General features: G+C 38.7%; 1 protein-coding gene across 4 annotated transcripts in view; it reads left to right on the top strand.

Moving 5' to 3' along the window:
* Positions 1 to 21,918, top strand: part of specc1lb (sperm antigen with calponin homology and coiled-coil domains 1-like b) — a 52,820-nt gene that overhangs the window by 6,379 nt on the left and 24,523 nt on the right. For 2 of the 4 annotated variants that reach the window (XM_079835338.1, XM_079835336.1), the window contains exons 2-11: positions 6,450 to 6,630; positions 6,762 to 6,906; positions 7,059 to 8,704; positions 12,001 to 12,208; positions 14,149 to 14,222; positions 14,394 to 14,569; positions 14,719 to 14,882; positions 18,331 to 18,455; positions 21,360 to 21,438; positions 21,726 to 21,815. In XM_079835338.1, coding sequence (XP_079691464.1) covers positions 6,487 to 6,630; positions 6,762 to 6,906; positions 7,059 to 8,704; positions 12,001 to 12,208; positions 14,149 to 14,222; positions 14,394 to 14,569; positions 14,719 to 14,882; positions 18,331 to 18,455; positions 21,360 to 21,438; positions 21,726 to 21,815 — 2,851 coding nt within the window. In that variant the 5' untranslated portion in view covers positions 6,450 to 6,486. Of the gene's footprint in view, positions 1 to 6,449; positions 6,631 to 6,761; positions 6,907 to 7,058; positions 8,705 to 12,000; positions 12,209 to 13,884; positions 13,927 to 14,148; positions 14,223 to 14,393; positions 14,570 to 14,718; positions 14,883 to 18,330; positions 18,456 to 21,359; positions 21,439 to 21,725; positions 21,816 to 21,918 lie in introns of all 4 variants that reach the window. The other 2 variants (XM_079835335.1, XM_079835337.1) reach the window with 2 other exon arrangements.

The following is a 21,918-nucleotide window of genomic DNA, read 5'->3' as shown; positions in this document are numbered from 1 at the left end:
GTAAGGATTACTCTAATTTTAATTTATTCAGGGAAGACCAATATTAATTTACATTTGATTCCTTATTAAATGTCTTAAGTATTTCTTACCTCAATACTGATGTTAGACCTACCTGAAAATGTGTCTTTAAAAACAAAAATGCATGATCAAATATTTAGGTGAGATAATTATATATATTTATATGACAAGAGTCACCTAAGGGGGGGATTCCCCCATTGTCAGAAATAAAATTCAGGCCCTGAATGAATGTCTGTAAAATTCCCTATAAATAATTCTACATGATAAAAAGAAGGCTTCAAATAGATCGGTATCGGTGATCGTATCGGCAGATACTGCTTCCTGTGATCGACGATCGGCTCCAACCAGTTTTATTAATAATGTTACCCTGAGTGAGAAGTGTTACCAGAATTTGTTTTAATTAAGGTGAAAAATAAAAGATTTGTGTTTAAATTATTTTAGTTGATGTTGAAATGGATTTTAAAACATATTGTATCGAAAAAAGTATCGTTAGGAACCGGTATCGAAACTGAGGTATCGAAATTGGCACCGGATCGAAAGACTTTTCAAATTGCTCATCGCCTTACCATCACAGGCTACTGAATCTAGAAAATAGCTAAAAATGCTACTGTACGTGATACGAGGCCACTTCTTCACGTCATCCTCCCGACCAACTACCGCGGAGGGTAAAGGTACTGTTGTTTCACCCTTTTGAAAGTCCGTTGAGGTTGTGTTCCCACATCGTTAGCAAATTTGGATAGCTTGAATGACTGTCAACTGTTGAATGTCAATAAGCTATGTTTCCATTCGCCTATTTTTATGCGCATTTTGGGATATCGCATCAAAAAGTGCTGAATGGAATGTCAAGATGCACAGTCATTCTATAAATGCGCATAAAAAACTTATGCACTCGTTTGAGTTGGATACAATTTCTATCCGATACAAAAACGTGCACATAAACTACGATGGAAATGCATAAAGTCCCGCTTGTTTACTTCGAACCGGAAGACGCTCCCACTTTTGACGCAAGGCTTCATGGGGCGTAGGAAACTTGTGGATAGTTAAGTCTCCTACTTCTTCTTTCTGATTAGCTGTCAATGTTTTTATCGTTCATCAGCTGGAAAAAAAACCTTCCTCATGATATTGTTCCTCTGTGTCGTTATCGTTATAGCTGTGGTGGACTTCTTATTCTCACAGAATTAGAAGGATCGTTCAAATTTTACAATTATAGTTATTGTTCTTTGTGTGAATGGGTGTCTAAAGAAAAGTGTTGTTTTGGAATGTTTGGTTTTTTAGAATTACTGTTGTAAAGTGTTCTATCTGTCCCTAGGCAGGTTCTGTTTTAATTTGTACATCTGTGTTGAGGACCGCCATCTGAACAGATGCTCAGAGGCTTCTTTATGTACCTGGGAATGACCTTTGACCCCAAGAGACATTGAAAGTCATGCAATTCTTTGACATAGTCTGAGTTGAGTCGAAAGAGAAACCCACCCCCATCCTCAATAGCTTTAAAAGCATCCTCTGTTTCTATAACCTCTTTCCCATTGGCCAATGCCTAGACTGACTAATTTTGGAGTCAGAGGCCCCTATTTTAGTGATCGGAGCACATGGTCTGAAGCGCATGGCGCAGGTGCACTTAGACTGTGTTAATAAACCAATCAGAGTCTCATCTCCCATTCCCTTTAAAAGCCAATTGTGCTTGCACCATGGCGGATTCGCCATTTACATGGTGGAATTTGCGAGTGGAAAGGCTAAAAAGTTCTCCAGAGAGGAATCCTTTTATTTTTAATATTTAAAAATGTGTAATAAGCAGAGTGTATGCGCGTTGTGAATGACTCTTAATGTTTTCATCTGAAATATTTAAAATAGTTTTCATTTTAAAGATAGTTCAGAGTTTGCACTTTCAGCTCAGGTTCCATTGGCGACCATTGAGTTTGTCCTGTTACCCGATATGAATCTTGCTTGTGTGGTCGTGCATGTTTGAGGCTGTCTTTGAATTGTTTTTAGAAGTGTGTTGATGGATATGTCTGTGTTGAAGTGTTGTGGCGCTGTGGTTCAGCATGCTCAGATTTGTGCAAATGCCCGGTAGCCGTTTTCAAACTGACAATGAATTCATGTCTGGATGGAACGTTTTGGGCTTGATAGAAAGTTGGCCACCATGACCTCTCAAGTGGGAGGTTAACTATCTCTGCTCAGCTGAAGAATTTTCTCTTTCCCTCAGGGATTGTACAAATCATTTTTTTTGTGTGTTTTTTTTTTTGAGAAAGAAATGAAATGGAAGAAAATGGCCATTGTGCTTACTTGTTAAGAAACTCACTGGATTTTCAGTTTTATTTATTTTTTCCCCTCCTTTTTTGCAGCTCATTCATTACATTTATGGATGTCATGGATGTCTCTATTCTTTCAGTAAGCTTCAGGACTGAGAGTTGTGGTTTGGAGTTGGGTGTGGTGCTTTTTGTTTTGCCTCCTCTTCAAACATATCAACTTAAAAGGCTTGTTGGGAAAACTAGGGGTGTTTAGGCTGCTGTCTATCCGGGCATGCCTCATCTGTTTGCCATTAAAGTATCTAAATCGCCATAATTTCGATTTGCAAAGAGAGGTCACATGGGGGCAAGGAAAGGGTCAGAGTTCACTAGCTGCTTGAGCAAGCCCTGGAGTCTCTGGTTCTTGATTTCTAGTAGTCACATCATGAGTACACTTGCATAGGCCTTCCTTCTAGACCTCTGTTGTTCTTTTATAGCTAATTAGCCTTTATAGATTTGGCATTTATACATATTTATTATTAAGACAAAATAGATCATTTTATGACTAATATATAATATTTAATATATAATATTTAATATATATATATATATATATATATATATATATATATATATATATATATATATATATATATATATATATATATATATATATATATATATATATATATATATTAAAGAGCGCAATGGATTGTAGGGCGATAGAAGATCCGTTAAATACACTGAAGCTAAACCATTTAGGGCTTTATAGGTCAGTAGCAATACTTTGTAATTGATAGGGAACTTAATAGGTAACCAGTGTAGAGATGATAAAATTGGTGATATGTGATCATATTTTCTTGACCTAGTAAGAACTCTAGCAGCTGCGTTTTGGACTAACTGTAGCTTGTTTATTGATGATGCAGGACAACCAGCTAATAAAGCATTACAGTAATCTAGTCTCGAGGTCATGAATGCATGAACCAACTTTTCTGCATCAGAAATAGATAGCATGTTAGGCAGCTTAGCAATGTTTCTAAGGTGGAAAAATGCCGTTCTTGTAACATATGAAATATTATTTTCGAAAGAGAAGTTGCGGTCTAATATAACACCCAGGTCTTTTACTGTAGTGGATAAAGTGACAGGACATCCTTCCAAGTTAAAGTTGTATTGTGATTTGTGGGCAGTTTTTTGGACCAATAAGTAATACCTCCATTTTATCTGAATTTAATAGCAGAAAATTACACGTCATCCAGTATTTAATATCTTCAACACACGTTGTCAGTTTAGATAATTTAGCGTTTTCATCTGGTCGTGATGAAATATATAATTGAGTGTCATCAGCATAACAGTGGAAATTAATTCCATGTTTTCTTATAATATTACCAGGTGGCAGCATATATATAGAGAATAGCAGAGGGCCTAGCACGGATCCTTGCGGCACCCCATAGCCTACTGACGTTATCTTTGTTTTTTCTCCATTTAGACAGACAAAATGGTAGCGGTCTGATAAGTATGATCTAAACCAGTTTAATGCCTGTCCCTGAACACCAGTGTAATTTTGAAGTCGATCTAATAGTATTTTATGATCTTTAATATCAAACGCAGCACTAAGATCGAGTAGAACTAGTATTGAGATACAGCCTTGGTCAGAAGCTAGAAGTAAATCATTTGTGATTTTAACGAGCGCGGTTTCTGTGCTATGATGCGGCCTGAATCCTGATTGAAATTTTTCATAGATATCATTTTCTTGCAAGAAAGAGCACAATTGAGCGGACACAACTTTTTCTAGTATTTTAGACATGAATGGAAGATTTGAAATTGGTCTGTAATTTGCTAGGTTATTATGATCTAATTGTGGCTTCTTAATGAGAGGTTTTATGACTGCCAATTTGAATATTCTTGGAACATGACCTAAAGATAAAGACGAGTTAATAATATTGAGAAGAGGCTCTTCCACTACAGGTAACAACTCTTTCAGTAGTTTAGTGGGTATTGGATCTAATAAACATGTTGTTGGTTTAGATGCAATGATAAGTTTATTTAGCTCTTCCTGTCCTATAGTTGTAAAGCGGTGTAATAGTAGTTTATCTCTAAAGAGATGTGAGTCTGCTGATGTTGAGCAGAAACGACTGTATGCACATTTTAGAACAGATAGACACGACGAGGACGTACAAAACACTGACTCACAAGATAGAAAACACGAAAACACCGTTCTGTCTGGAGAGAGAGAAGCCGCAGCGTGTGCACGAATAATAAATAATTAGCTACACATAAGAAATCACTGATCACAGATCAGAAAAGACTTCTGTTTTCATTTGTACATCCAAACACTGAGAAGCTGCCAGCATTCACTCGTTCACAAGCCATGATCTCTCGAGCGTTTGCATGGGCGTGCCAGATTCTCTGAGCGGAGGAAAGGGAGGTAACCATTCCTGTTTGGACGTCAAAACAGGAGACTTCAGGATTGGCTCGTCTGGCCTGTCATTTTCTCAAAGGCAGAGAAAGACAGCCAGAACTCGGTTTACACCGATCAACATTTCTATCCACTTGGGGACAATATTCAGGCTAGGGGAACTCATATTAATGTTGCAATACCTCATAAAATGAAAATGTCATGCCATGGGACCTTTAAAGCATGTGTGGGTTTAGTGGGGGTTAATTGAGAATTAATGGGGAAAAGTCATGTGAAAGGAGGCAATGCCTCCATCGCTCTATGATTGGATAAGATCAGTTATGATTGGATAATGGTTCGTTCAATAAATCCCGCCTCTTGTTTTTGTGCGCATTCTAGAATCTGCCCAAATTAAGACAATGATGGAGTTAAATGGTTAGCTCACCCAAAAATGAAAATTCTGTCACCATTTACTCACCCTCATGATGTTCCAAACCTGTATGAGATTCTTTCTTCTGCTGAACACAAGAGAAGATATTTTGATGAATGTTTGTAACCAAGCAGATAGAGCAACCATTGACTACCATAGTAGGGGAAAAAATACTATGGTAGTCAATGGTTGCTCTATCTGCTTGGCATGAGGGTGAGTAAATGATGACAGAATTTTCATTTTTGGATGAACTATCCCTTTAATGTGAAGACTATTTCAAAAGTAAGTAAACAACTCAGCCACTTAGATATCACTGCTTTGTCACATCAAAAGCAAACTTGAAATGACCTGAAAACATGATGACTGGGTATTTTTAGTGAGCAGTCAGCTTGGGGAAATTAAATGTACATCTTCGTGTCTGTGACCAGTGTACAAGCTTGATGACTGCTGAAAATAATTTGACTATTAAAAAGAAAAGCTGAACATTAGTTCACAAATAAAATATATTGTTTAAATTGTTACTGCCTTTAGCTTGTTTTAGGATAAATGAAAAATGCGTAAAAACACTAACTCGATTAAATGTATACTTTTAATAAATAGAACATTACATAGTGTAAAAATAAAAAATAGAATTGTATTTGGTCTCTTTTTTGTAAATTAAGTGTAACAGGGACATTCATTTATTTTTGATATATGTGAGGATTCATATAGCTGCCGTGTTTTTTCTAGCCTCAGGCCTAGCCCTGTTGCTCTAAGACTTTTAAAGCCTTTTAAGGCTTGACTCAGTTGGTCAGCTCTTCCAACGGGCCTGGCCTCCACCCATGATGATGTGATAAGAAAGGCAGTTCCATCCTCTTCCGACTCTCCTCCAATCACACAGTGTTGTGTGCATTCAAACACTGGCCAATGACTGTTTTCCCCTAAAGTGTCTGAGTTTACAGTGTGTGTGAAGCTGCATAAATAGAGTCCTCTGGGACCGTAAAGTTACATTCCAACTGTCTAAAGGCAAAGACTTGTACACAATGTGTTCCCCGAGGAAAATAACCAGTGCTGGAGTAAGGTAATGAAATATTTCGATTAAAGCTGTGCATGATTGAATGCTATTAAATGCTTCAGGACAAAAAGATATGTCTGAAGAATAAATAATGTGGCAGCGATGTCTTTGTGATTTATATTTTTGTCTATGGCAGGGTTTACTTAGCATGCATGCCATACTGTTCAGAAGCTTCTTTCTTTAACACTTTTTTTGTATTTTCTGACGGAGTGGGGTATTTTAAATTTTCTTTCAATATAACTTGGTCTGCATTTTTATTTGTTCCATTTGAATCCACGTAAATACAGCCAATTTATCCAAATTAATCATCGTCTGCATCCTTTTATTTAGATTACGCTGTAAATGTATCAAGAACTTGGAGCCAAGCATGAAAAAGGCGACCAAGCCCACGGCCGCCACCTCCAGAACCTCAGCGGGCACTAAGGCCCCGGGCAGACCAGAGGGAGGCAGCATTATGGGCACAGGTGGGAAGATGACAAACAAAACCCATAGTGCAGCTCCACTGTCTAAGGTAACTATTTAGTATGGAGAAATTGACGTTTTTAATCATTATCAATATGTTGAACCAAGTGCCAGCTAAGAATGTTAGCTTGTGATTTGTCTGTAACAGATCATTAACTTAATGTTTCGCATGCTAACCAGGCAAAAAGCAATGATGATCTCCCAGCGGTCAGTGCAGGAAGTGGAGCAGTGTCCACTAGCAACAGTAACACTACTGCTAGAAACAAGAGAGGAACCTCGTCTCAGAACACCAGCAGCACTGAGACCAGGTCCAAGACCAGTTCAGGTAGCGATAAGCATTGCCTTGGTTCTGAAGAATTTTAAAGAAAAAGTGTTTTGCAAAATTACTTTGATACCCACAACACCGCTAATGAAATGTCCATAATATTTATGTTGTTGTGAAATGTTTCAGCTTGCAATTTTTTTTCCCTCCTGTAGGTCTTTCAGGAAGGCGTGCCATGTCATCAACAGCCAAGGATCCATGCGCGACCCGAGAGAACTTGCGAGAACGAACCAGAGCAAGTGCTGCCAAAAAGCTTGCCGGACCCACTGATGCCATGCCTCAGAAGCGGTCACGATGTAATGCCGTAGCTGAGACTGAGTCTCGGATGAGCAAATCTCGCTCAGACAGCCAGATAAGCCATAAAGCAGTGCTGGAGTGTCAAGTGAAGGACCTGCTGGGCTTAGCCAAGAGCAAAGACATGGAGATCCTCCATCTTCGCTCTGAACTTAGAGGTATGAGGGCCCAGCTTGGTCTGGAAGAACGTGAAGCCCCTGAACAGCATCCAGAACAAGGTTCTCAAGAAACCAAGCAGCCTCAGGAGAAAGAGGTTTCTCCTGTGATCAGTGCCACTGATGTGGAGTCCACTCTCCTCCTCCTTCAAGACCAGAACCAGGGCATCCTGGATGAGCTAAATATGTTGAAAAGTGAAAACCGGATGCTGAAGGATCGCCTCAATGCGCTTGGCTTCTCTCTGGAGCACCGTCTGGACAGCCCTGACAAAGGTCTGCGTTTCCCATCCCTTAGTCCTGAGCCTGTAGCTTCCAGCAGCAGTGGAAGCAGAGGGGCTGGCATGCGCACATTTTCCGCTGAAGGCTCCGCCCAAGGCTCTACTGAGGACCTTCTGTCAGAACCGAGACGTGTAGGCTCTCCTGATGCAGTGGACAGTGAGTGCAGTGAGGCCTACCAGCCAATCACCTCCAGTGACGATGCTCTGGATGCGCCCTCAGGTTGTGGATCGTCTTCTGAATCAGAAGGAGGGCCACCGAGCCGGGAAAATTCCCGCAGGGGCAGCAGCGGGAACACCAGCGAGGTTTCTGTGGCCTGCCTGACTGAGCGAATCCATCAAATGGAGGAGAACCAGCACAGCACGTCAGAAGAACTCCAAGCCACCCTGCAGGAGCTTGCTGATCTGCAGCAGATCACACAAGAGCTTACCACGGAGAACGAACGCCTGGGTGAGGAGCGCGCCATTCTTGTCGACTCCCTCTGTCAACAAGGGGATCGTTTGGAACTCTACGGAAGACAGCTGGACTACTTCCGTGGCCTTCTTGACGAGCACCGGGTGGCGTACGCCAAGGATGATGAAGATGCCAAAAGCGGGCGCTATGTGGAGCTGGAGAGGCGCTATGCCGAGCTGAACGAGGGCTCGCGTTTTGAGCGGGAGCAGCTGCTGGGTGTGCAGCAACAGCTAAGCAGTGCTCTCAAGATGGCGGAACAGGAGAATGCAGAAGCCCAAGGCCTGATGGCAGCATTGAAGGAGCGTGTCCATATGGCAGAGAGAGCTGTGGAAATGGAACGGAGGGAGCGGGCCGTCGCCAAAGCGGAGTTGGAAGCGCTGATGGTGGTGTCCGAAGGGGAGCAGGTGGAGCTGAACCGCTGTAGAATCCAACTTGAGCAAGAGAGGCAGAGAGTGGCCCAGCTCATCTCCATCCACAATGCAGGGGATAAGACCGACATACGCCACCTGCTGGACAGCGAGAGATTAGACAAGGAGCGGGCGGAGGCCAAAGCAGCTCAGTTACAAGAGGAACTGGGGCACACGCGCAGTGAAGCTGCCCAGCTCCAGGAGGCAATTAGTAAGGTGAAATTGACAAACATGTATCTTTGATTTTGTCTTAAAGGATTAGTTCACTTTTAAATAAACTTTTGCTGATAATTTACTCACCCCCATGTCATCCAAGATGTCCATGTCTTTCTTTCTGCAGTCAAAAAGAAATTAAGATTTTTGATTAAAACATTCCAGGATTTTTCTCAATATAATGGACCTTAATGGGCTCCAAACGGTTCAAGTTCCAAATGACAGTTTCAGTGCAGCTTCAAAGGGCTGTAAACGATATCAAATGATACCAGACAATGAATAAGGGTCTTATCTAGCGAAACGATCAGTTTCTTCGAAGAAACCTTCTCTGAGCTCCGCCACAACTTCCGCTAAGTGAGGTCAAAATACGAGCGTGGTCATCGATATATCGATAGTAGATGCCTCATTCTACTGATCTGTGCAGGCGCTAATGAGGCATCTACATATACATCTATGACCACGCTCGTATTTTGACCTCACTTAGCGGAAGTTATGGCAGAGCTCAGAGATGATCACGTTCGTCTGATAAGAGGTAAAATAATAGCATAAATACTGCTCGGTTTCTCGCAGAAACTGATCGTTTCGCTAGATAAGACCCTTATTCATCGTCTGGTATCGTTTGATACTGCTTAAAGCCCTTTGAAGCTGCACTGAAACTGTCATTTGGACCTTGAACCGTTTGGAGCCCATTGAAGTCCATTATATGGAGAAAAATCCTGGAATGTTTTCTAGGGGTGCTCCGATTGATCGGCAACCGATCTCGATCGGTCGATAATCTCTTTGGGATGATTGATCGGCGGTCTCCAAAAAGGCCGATCTCATGAACCGATCGCATGCTGACGACACATAAAACCCGCACCTGCCGTGAGAGCTAGGGCATGATATGCAGCAACACCGTCTCATTCTCTTTCCAGCGCGGGTGAAATAATTATAATGCTGAAGGTGAGGTACAATTCATATTTCTATATTAAATAACTTACGCAGTCATTTGAAAACTTTCTGTGAGACGCAAGTTAAACAGCGCGAGTGAATCACTGCGTGTGCGCGCTCTCTCTCTCCCTTTCAAAATGCTCAAATGGCTTCACATCATCGCATCTGCACTAAAATCGAGCTGCAGTTGACACAGGATTTGCACAATCGAGGCAGTGTCGCATCGTCACTAAAGTTTACCATTTGCATTTATTTTTAAGTCTTGCCAGTGTTCAAACCGCTCAGCACTCGCGCGCTCTCCAGACGTGCGTGCACGCACACACACACGCCATCTCACAAAAAGCTTGCGAGTACAAATTGCGCTGAAATGGTCAGATACACACAAATGTATGTACTAAATGACCGTCTTGACGAGTATGCACGTAAACCCCGTTGTGACTCGCGAGTGAACGGCTGCGTCCCAATTCGCATACTATCCGTACTAAATAGTATTCGAAAAAAGAATTAGTATGTCCCAAATCTTAGTATGTTGAAAAAAGTATTCCAAAGATTCCCGGATGGTTTCCTATTTCCGGTCAGAATCCGAAGTGCAGATCGATGCGCACTCTAACGGCTGATATTGCCCACAACCCATTGCGAGATGGACGAGGATTTGATTAGAACTACAAATGCGGATAAAAAGTGTTAAAAAACTACAAACATGCCGGTTACGCGAGTCTGGTGGTTAAGTGGAGAGGATTAGATAGTGGTTTGAGTGAGCAATTATCAGTATTTAACCTGACGAAAAGATATTTATTCAATATTATCCACATTATATTTCTCCTTCAGCAGCATTGAGAACTTTAGTAATACGTTTGGCCATTAACTTTGCAAACACATGAGAGGAGTCTCTGCATTAAAGACCCACGAAAGGCAGATCAACGAGCGACTACATTTCTCTCCGATACGGTAGGAAATTAAATTGAAAGTGGGGGATTTGAACTGTGACGATTATTGACAGGGCAGTTTCAACGGTGACGGGACGCGCGTAACAGAGTCCGTTAAAGATGACGAAGTAGTATGTCCCAAAGCTTGCATACTCTTCTGCTACACACTCAAAAGTATGTACTTTTTCTTCACAAAAAGAGTACATACTTTTAGGACGTAGTATAAGTAGGCGAATTGGGACGCAGCCAACGTTTGTGCAACTGCATGTTACCGTATCCGTGTTCGCTCTTAAAGTGACAGCTGTCGAATAAACTGCTGCTGTCTCTGAGTTTCTCTTTGTCTTGTGTTGTTTGATTAGCCTTTATGACACTCACTGCTCTTGAATGACTAACTTTTGCAACCTTAAGTGTATGGATTAATCTAATTTAATTGATTCAGGGAAGACCAATATTAATTTACATTTGATTTCTTATTAAATGTCTTTAGTATTTCTTACCTCAATACTAATGTTAGACCTACCTGAAAAATTGTTTTTAAAAACAAAAATGCACTGCATGATCAAATATTTAGGTGAGATAATTATATACATTTATTTGGGAAAGATGGCCTACAGTAGCCTTAAGTTATCTCATTTTCTAAAATAAACACTTGGTGGTTCTCCTTAATTTAGAGTTAGTTTCATTTCTACAAATGGTGCAAACTCTGCAAGATTATAGATAAAAGATTCCCATTCCAGTGATCGGCAATCGGCAGATCATGATCTTGGTGATCGGTGATCGGCCCCAAAAATGCTGATCGGAGCATCTCTAATGTTTTCATCAAAAATCTTAATTTCTTTTCAACTGCAGAAAGAAAGACATGGACATCTTGGATGACATGGAGGTGAGTAAATTATCAGCAAAAGTTTATTTAAAAGTGCACTAATCCTTTAAGCTGCATCCAAGGTTGGATGCTGTCTGAAAATGTACTACATTTGATGAAGAACATTCACAACTGTTAAAAAAGAATGCTCTATATAGTATGAATGTGTGTAGTAAGAATGAAATTCAGACGTACTGAATCTGCCATGCTGACGTTGTCATGGGACTTACACAACTCCTCTCCTGTGGCCTAATGAAATGGTATGACCATCGTATGCACACTTCAGAATCTCTCCGGAAGTAGTAGGTCTATGGTACTATTTGCCTACTGTTAGTGTCCATCGGATGCACACTTCAGAATCTCGCTGGAAGTAATAGGTCATCCGGGTACTTAATTCATAGTATTATGAATTCACACTACTTTTGTCACATACTGAATTCACATATTGAATCTCCAGGTTAACTAGTAGTAGTGTACTGTACATTTTCCAACATGTATTGCAGCTTTTCTTTCTGTTTTGTCTTTAGCTGATCACATGCCTGATGTTTCCCTGCTAACATGTATCCTTGTGTTCCCTAAAGCTTGAGGGTGAGTTCCGAGCTTTTCGTGACGATATCCAGGCACAATTAGCGGATCAGAAGCGGCTGCTGGAGCAGCAGTGCTCTGAACTAGAGGAGAAGGATACAGAGATCGCTGACATGAAGGAGACCATCTTTGAGCTGGAGGATGAAGTCGAGCAGCATCGGGCTGTCAAGCTTCATGACAACCTCATCATTTCCGACCTGGAGAGTAAGTCGCATGACAGAATGGTTTCCATGGCTAATGGTCACTAAACATGATTTATATTTATTTGACACATATATATGTTTTTTATTTATTTATCAAAATTATGTTTTTTATAATTACCGTATATTTATCAACAATATTGTGCCGAATACTTCTACTGTATATAGCTAAGGCCCATTGACACCAAGGACGATAGCGAAGATGTAATTCTAAAAATCGTTAAATGTAAAGGAATAGAAGAGTCCACACCACAACTATAACGATAATCACTTTTAGAAAGATTTTCTACCAGTGAGCAATTAAAACATTGACCAATCAGAATTCAAGCAACAGGCGACAAAACTGCAGTGCGCCATTAAAATAAACGATCATATTGTGCGTTGGTAATACAGTATATCGATATACAGTGTGTGGGGTAACACATTACAAGTAACGCGAGTTACATAATCGGATTACTTTTTTCAAGTGACTTGAAAAGTAACGCATTGCTTGTAAATTTACAACAAAATATCAAGTTACTTTTTCAAATAGGTAACTCAAGTTACTTTGTGTACCCTCTCCTGTCCCCATGTTGAGAGAAATCGTCAATATACTTTATGTATTTAATATCACTTTATTAACCAATGTCTTTGCTGCTGACCTTCAATGATCCAATTCAATCATACTAAAAGCTAAAAAATTTCTTCTTTCTTCACTTTTGGTATTCAATTCACTTTACATTTGCCAAAAATATAACTTTTTTTGTTATTAAAAAACAAACAAACAAGCAAGCCCAGCCCAGATAATAAAAAGTAACTCAAAAGTAATGTAATGCTAGCCTGACAAGCCAGACCCACATCAAGATGTTGGGTCTGGGAACACACCATTGGTAGGGCTCAATCCGAGGGGTGGGATAAACGGTTGTTTTTCAAATTCCTTCTGCACGCAATAGGATAGCGCTACAACCAACCAGAGCAACGAAGAAGGTGAAGCGGAGCTAGTTGATAGATTAAACTTTTGCCGTATCCGGTCGGCAAAACTCCGAACACATCTTCCTTTCTTAAGAATGACTTCAGTGCCGTTCTTTGTTGTTTTCTTAAAGAAAAGCTTAACTCAAGTCTTCCAGAGTCGCGGCCAAAGCCGATTGGAAAGGCCGCTGTTCGCCAGCACGCAGGACCGCCGCAACTCTGCCGTCATTATGTTAAGCCCGCCCACCGACTCTATACACGATGTGATTGGCCTGACCAGAGTTTGGTTTTTCCAGCTCGCAAGTCAACAGAGAGTTGCTAGACGCCCTGGCAGAAAATTATATTTGCTGCCGCTAGGGTACGTCTAGATTTCTAGCCTAATGTAACACATTACTTTCCCTAAAAAGTAACACAATTAGTTGGCTTTTTTAGGGAGTAAGGCAGTATTGTAATGCATTACTTTTAAAACTAACTTTCCCCAACACTGTCGATATAGTTATCTTTGTAGTTATCATTCTTGGTGTGAACGGACCTTTAGACTGAAGAAAAAAATCTATGTGAGAGTGGTTCATTGTATTATGTATTCTATCTATAAATATATGAAATGTGCATAGTGTAAGATATATCTCAAGTAAAGAATTGTACAGAAAACCTTTTTCTATGTATGTAACAAACACATTTGTCTGGTGGTGTTGACCAGATGCCCACAGTTTTGTTTTCATTATTTTGTAGTTATGCAGGCTGTCCACATAGAGGCGGCATCGAGCTATCTGAGTATGCAATACAGACATTGTCTTTACTTAATATGTTTAGCTTTCAGTTTCATTTTAATAGAATGATTGTTTTACTGTATGTATTACCAAAGGAAATGCAAAAGATAACATAATTGTATAAAAATAAAATTAGGCAATTGAATAAAATAAACTTTCAGCAACACATTAATTAACATTTAACTTTCCTTATAAATCTGTATTTATTTCTGCCACCCCCCCTCAGATTCCATCAAAAAGCTTCATGATCAGAAATATGATATGGAGAAGGAGATTAAGATTCTTCACCGTAAATTGCGGGTAAATTTTCCCTTTTTTATGTGCTGTGTTTGCAATGTGTATCAGGGTTCTTATAGTAAATGTAATCTTAAAGATGGTATGAAATTAGTACTACCATCTTTGTGACCTTTCACACAAGAAATAATCTCCATCATTCTACAATTGAATTTCACTGACACCTGTCACTCACAGGAGGAATCAGCCGAGTGGCGTCAGTTCCAAGCTGATCTGCAAACGGCCGTTGTCATCGCCAACGACATCAAGTCAGAAGCTCAGGAGGAGATTGGAGACCTGCGGCGGCGCCTACAGGAAGCTCAGGAGAAAAATGAGAAGATGAACAAAGAGCTGGATGAGCTAAAGAGCATGAAGTAAGAGAATATGTAGTGTAGATTTACAGTGGAAATGTGTTGTGACTACAGGCATATTGTCACTCAGACACAGGTGTGATTTATGTTTGTATGGGCAAATATTTGCATATGCAGGATATCCGAGTGTCATTGTGTGTCCTGTTTTACAGGCAGGAAGAGGAGCGCGGTCGTGTGTATAATTATATGAATGCCGTGGAGAGAGACCTGGCTGCGCTGAGGCAGGGGATGGGCCTTAGTCGACGTTCCTCCACTTCCTCTGAACCATCACCCACCGTCAAAACACTCATCAAGAGCTTCGACAACGCCTCGCAAGGTTCACAAACACATGCAGATTTATGCAGATACATGCTCATATTTGGAGGGGTGTGACCAATTGTTTATGAATCTAGGCTGTTAGCCAAAAGGTTGTGGGTTTTTCGGACCCCACAAGGGCGATTGCACTTGGACGTGTACTGCAGGTCGCTTTTGATATACTAGATATACTAGCATGAAGGGCTACTCAATATATTGAAATAAAATCTATATTGCAATATGGTATAGTGCGATTGTCAGTGGTTTCAGAGTAAAGCATGGTGTTTACATACCTAATGTTGTGAGCTGCATGCCTGTAAATGAACACAGAGCTGCATTTCGCTTCATTTTTATTTGGCGGCAACCATGAAATCTTGATGGTTTACTGTTTGAAAATGAAGAAATTAAAATGTAAACATTAGTATTGTCATTTTACAGTAAAATAATATGATTTTTATTACTCCTTTTTAACAGTACAATAGTATTATTAATATTACAAGATATTTCTTATTTTGTTATTTTTTATTTAATAACAATATCACAATAATTATCATAATAATTATTTTGTAGTCATATTATTAAAGGGATCGTGCACCCAAAAATGAAAATGACCCCATGATTTACTCACCCACAAGCCATCCTAGGTGTATATGACATTCTTCTTTCAGACAAATACATTCAGAGTTATATTAAAAATGTCCTGGCTAATCCAAACATTATAATGGCAGTGAATGGCAGCCCAAAATTTGAAGACCAAAAAAGTGCATCCATCTTTCATAAACGTACTCCACACGGCTCCTGGGGGTTAATAAGTTAAGTCACGTCACCTTTATTTTTATAGCGCTTTTCACAACACAGATTGGTTCAAAGCAGCTTTACAGTGATGATAGGAAATTTATTTTGTTTTAGATGAAAAGCTAAAGTAAGTTTTTGATTGATTAATTTCTTTAAAAAAAACTGATTTCAAAATGCAAAAACGCACAAAAAATATAATGCACCAAATGAAAACAATAATGTAAATATTATTATTATAAGTGCGAATCAAAAATTTAAAGTGCATAAAAAAATAAAAAATAGCAAGCATGATTTCCTCTATTAAATGTCTTAGTATATGTTTTGGTCATAATTTTGACATAACTAGGACTTTTAATCATAATTTAGATTTTTAAGTCATAATTTTGACTTTAAATCCAAAAATGTTATCTCAGAATTTTTACTGTTCATCTGACAATTCAACTGTTCATCTCACAATGACTTAGCATGTCATATTTTTGACTTTTTATCTAATAATGAGGACTTTTAAAATCATATTTTCAACATTTTATCTTATAATTATGACGTAGCATGTCGTATTTTCTACTTTTTATCTCACTATTATGACTTTTAAAATCATATTTTAGAATTTTTATCTAATAATGAGGACATTTAAAATCATATTTTCAACGTTTTATCTCTTAATTATGACTTTATGATAATTGAAATGAGCTGATCAGTAATATAGTTGAATATTTAGTGTCCCCAACTGAGAAAGCCAGAGGCGTCGTTGGCAAGGAACCAAAACTCCATCAGGTGACAGAATGGAGAAGAAAAAAAAACCTTGGGAGCAACCAGGCTCATTCGGGGTGCCAGTTAATATAAGCCTTCTGAAGCGAATCAATGGGTTTTTGTAAGAAAAATATCCATATTTAAAGCTACACTGTGTGATATTTTCCCCCATCTAGTGGTGAACTTGTATATGACCATCCAGTGAATTTTAGTTTCTGTTCTGTTCAATTCCGATTTCGTTTTAACTCCTACGGTGGCCGATTTAGTCCAAGATTAATATGGCTTCCAGTTCGACCTCGTCCACATTCGACACGGTGCCTGTGGGATATTCTGTGCGCAGTGGGATGGTTGGAACTCAACTGGCCTAATTATTCGGCTAGAAAGAACTGCAGCTAATCCAGAGTGAACTTTGATGATAGTAATGTTTATTCAGTCATCCAATTGCAAGGCATAAACAGGTTTGCATGGATATGTACATAAATGTGGTTTCTGTGAGAGAACAAATTAGGATGGTAAATATACATGATAATGACATGACAGAATATACACAGTTAAGAACTGTATAACTATACTTATAAGTTACATTTGTATAATGTAACCGTAAACCAGAGCTTATTGTACCACATATAGGCGCTAAATGCAGCTGCATTAAAAGGAGGAGCTGCCGCTGCTAACAAGCGGTGTCCGGTTACAAAAGTGTGTGCGCAGGTTTAGCTCTGTATAACAAGTGTTAATATGCCGATCAGACCTGATACATATTTCCATCAACATACATTACAAGCAAATATTTTCTATAAACGAATAAACATTGTTAATAACTGAATGACTATTCAAATAGGTGAGCATTACGCTATTGTATGTTGACACAAAAATACTTCTGAGGTAACATCAACTGAATTACATGATGACACACTCTGAAACACATCCACAATGACAATAACTATTATTACTTACGGAGTTATTAACGCACAGAAATACCACACAAGGAAAAACAGACTTTTGAGGAATAAACAAGCCAGGAAAACTCCTTATAACTGTTACTGGAGCTGCTGAGATGAAAACTCTCTGCGCATGCACCAGACAAGTCTGAACAAGTTGACGCGCACAGTGTTAAAACCGGTTAAAACGCGAAAGGCGAAGCTTGAAATTACGGGTATGTCCCTCTTTGGCTAATGTACTTTCAAGATGGAGGGGCAACATGGCGACCACCGTTAGATCCCATTACCTTATGTATTTTCAATGGCATATTATAAACTTACGAGAATACTTTATTACTTGAAAGAAGTAAATATACATTAATGAGCACATATATTTTTGAAAGAACTAAGTGTTTTTAGCTAAGAATAGACTAAAAAAGTTACACAGTGTAGCTTTAACATGTTATAAAGTAAAATATCTAGCTTCTGGTAACTACTATGTACTAACATTTTAAGTAATCATTTGATACAATGTAAAAACATGTGTGTACACAATAAGTGCATTGTACTTACATTTTAAAAATTAGCTGCATGTAATTACATCTGTAATTAATTTCTGTAGTTACATTTATAATTACACTCTTGACACTTCCCTTACACCTAACCCTACCCTTAAACTTACTCATACCACCACACCTGTCCCTAATTTTACCCGTATCCCACCTCTATATCAGCAAAAGTATTTTGCAATACAATATGTACACAGTAAGTACATTGTACTTATTTTTGATGTAAGTACATAGTAGTTAAGGCCACCTAATATAAAGTGGGACCAAAATGATTGATATTTTTTATGCAGATGTACTCTAGAATGATGCTTTCCAAATTGTTAGTGTTTTTCCAGTATCGTGCAGCCCTACTAGCATGCAAATATATGAAACCATACATATTTACTTTTACAAGTGGCATGAACTCTGTGTCCGTTTGTCCATCCGTCTCTCTGTACAGGTCCTGTTCCAACCAGTCCAGTTACTGCTGCTGCTGCTGTTGCTGTTGCCGCTGCTATTTCCAGAACCCCCCTGAGTCCCAGTCCGATCAAAACCCCTCCAGCCGCTGCTGTCTCTCCTATACAGGTATTAACAATCAGTACGAATGGATGGATAGTCATGAATAATTTATATCAGGTTCTGAATATATTACAATAGTGTTATATGTATCACAATAAAGTTATTTTTTGCTGGCTATTCAACTCCCAACTTACATAATTATTTAATAATGTCCTCTTTTTTTCAGTGTAAAAACATTTAACCGTCACTTAAAAACAAAATGTAACAGTTACACTACCATTCGAACTTTTGGGTCAGTAATATTTTATATTTTAGAAAGAAGTCCCTTTTGCTCACCAAGGCTGCATCTATTTGATAAAAAATACAGTAAAACAGTAATATTATGAAATGTTATTGCAATTTAAAGTAACTGTTTTCTATTTTAATATTTCTTAAATGTAATTTATTTCATTATTTTCAGCATCATTACTCAGTTTTCAGTGTCAGATCCTTCAGAAATCATTCTAATGCTGATTTGCTGCCCAAGTAACATTTCTTCTTATCAGTTTCTTTGAAATAGAAACATTTATTACATTATACATGTCTTTACTGTTACTTTTGTTATCAATTTAATGCATCTTTCCTGAATAAAAGTCTTAATGTCTTTAAAATAAAATCTTGCTGACCCCAAACCTTTGTGTAATAGCCTCATGTTAAATGTAAACTGACTTTGCCGTGGGATAGATGGTTCCGTGTTTGATAGATGCATTAGGACGGATCTCTGATCACTCTAGCAGATGTCTGGATTCTTCTCTCTGGGGATTTTCTGACCTAACACCCCTGTCTGTCAGATGAGATCTCCAGACCTGGTGTGTGTGGGGAGCTGGAGTAGGGCTTTCCTTCTTTTTCTCTCCAGCCGTCCTCCACGGATGTCCTTTGCCGTGTCGCTCGTTTTGAATAGGACATAGAAGTCTCCTCAAAATGTGCCAAAACAGGATGTTTTTGTAAGGAGAGAAAAAAATCTGACAGTTTGACGTACTCTGAGTGCGAAAAGTCTGAGGCACAGAGATTTTTTTTTGTTTGGGTATTTGTAGTGAATTTGAGTTTCAGAACATGATGTTCTATGGACATGAAATCTCACAGCTTGAGGCGAAGGTTCAGATTTGAACATCCAATTTTAGTTAAAACAGTAGAAAAAAAGTCCCTGAAGCAGGATTGTTTGGTGTGGCATATTTGACTCGGGCCAATGAAAATTGAGTACGTTCAATGGATTGTACTGCTGTTTAACAACATACTGATTGTTCAAAAGGTTGTGAGTTAATTTATGTAATCTAGGACCTTCAATATTGCGTCTAACCTGACTACGGTCCATCACCCACAGGATCGTGGTAGCATAATGGCGGATGAGTTTTGTTCGACAAGCTCAACTTGTAAACTTGTGGCTTTAGAATGAAGTTTCAGGGAAGGAGTTGGCGGGAACTTTTAATCCCCAAAATAAACAAAATCAACCAAAACAAGCGCCAGCCCCTCACGGACGACTGCTGCATTTAAACATAATAAAACGCAACTTAAAATTCCAAGCCTGGTCCTATCTCGTCTTCCACTGTTGTTGCTCCTCCTTTTATCCTTCCGGAGCTCCATGTTTCACTCATTTAGGTGTCACTCATTTAACATTTGCACCCGTCCTTATTCACGCCACAGAAATATTTGTTTTCAATTTCACATTTTAAATTAAGCTTTGCAGGTTGTTGTAGAGTTCATTATCAGTTATATTGTGTAGACGATATGAAAATATCTCCCATTAAATGATCAGATAGGGAATTCAGTATTTACTTTGAACCTATTTATTTTTTTGAAGGTAAAGAGTGTCAAAATGATTATGCCAGCATTCATTCTTTTTCTCTGTTGGCTGCCAGCAGCCACCGGCAGAAATTATACTGGCACTAGAAAAATTGTTGTAACAAACATCCCTGTCCTAAAGGATCAGAATGAGAGATGTAACTTGCATAAGGTTTTTGAAATTACACAAAACTATAATGTTCTTCCTGCAGACAGCCTATATTTTCTTGCTTGAGCATGATTGTATTTGTGAAATTGTTATTTGGCACGAAAAAGAGCTTCTAGAGATCTAGAAATGGTAATTACTGACCATTTGTCTTTGCCAGGACAGGACTGTTTATCCAGTTAGGCGATGAAAAATAACAGTGCTTTCAAAGCGTCAACAATTCACTCCTAACTGTGTCGATTTGTTGAGCACTTGACCTCTATACATCATTGAATTTATTAAAGTTGTGCTCTGAGCTAGGGCTGAGTAATATGTATTGTATTTTCAAAATGATTTTGCTTGTGATATACAATCATGTACATCACAGATTTTAATACCTACATACTGTCTCATGATTTGTATTTTCAATACGGTCTGTGTTTTAAACTTTAGTAACAAAAGAAGCTTTTCTGTTGTTAAGTTGTTTGAGTTGTTAAGAATCGCTTTAAAACTGTGCCTTTTTTTCTTTCTTTCATGTTTATTGTAAAAAATAACAATATTAAATTACAACATGTATTTATATTTTTACATTTGTATTTTTAAATGGGTGCATACTGTCATTGTTACTATTCTAATTAAAACTATTTGCGTTAACTTAAATAAATACAATATGTTTTGAATATATATATATAAATGAATAAAATATGTTATTTGAAATAAAATATAAATATTAGATGAAAATGACCATTTTTGATGTAAAAAGCATTTTAACATAATAAGTGCACCACAGGAAACATCATAAAACAATAAAAAAAAAACGCAGTTCATGACCTCTTTAATGAAAGTTATTATTTAATTTAATTAAAGTTTTTATTTTATCTGGAGCAAAAGGTTTTGGTTAATGTTGACATGAAGTTTCTTTCAAAATTACCCTTGTCAGCCAGTAAATAATACTCTCCAGCCCTATTGTGTCCTTATACTGTATATGTCCCTTCATTATTTTACAGAGACACACCATCAGCACAGCCAAACCTCTGTCGTCAATGCTGGACAAGAGGCCGAGCTACACGGACCTGAGCATACCAGGTGGGCTGACGTTAGTCACTGGAAATCTAATGCCTCGATCTTTACGTCTTCCCTCACACCGGTTTGATCTAGTTATTCAGAGGCCAACTCCGAGTTAAAGGTCATGTGTAATCGTGCTGTACGGTTTCCCTCAGGCTTAACATTTGCAGTTAATGACCAGAGAGTGTGTGCCAGACCTTGAGAAGGAAGCAGGATATTTATTTTAGAAGAGCACAAGCTTAGTCATGCCGCATTACGTCTGTTATTCTTTTTCACGATTGTATGTGTGATTTCATGTAATCCAATAGCAGACCACCTCCTCCGGACCTCACCTGTAACACGCCCCGGCTGCGGCCTCCAGAGGGTGACAAACATAGACTCGAATAAATCCATATCAGGTATGATTGGACCTTGAATACTTGTTCTGGTACTAGTCAAGTACTCGACTACACAGTTATTCTAAGTTTAAAGAGATGGTTCACCTAAAAATGAAATTCTGTC

The sequence above is a fragment of the Gobio gobio genome (assembly GCF_949357685.1).
Source record: "Gobio gobio genome assembly, chromosome: 14".
Classification (NCBI taxonomy): Eukaryota; Metazoa; Chordata; class Actinopteri; order Cypriniformes; family Gobionidae; genus Gobio; species Gobio gobio.
This window is presented reverse-complemented; position numbering and strand designations above follow the sequence as displayed.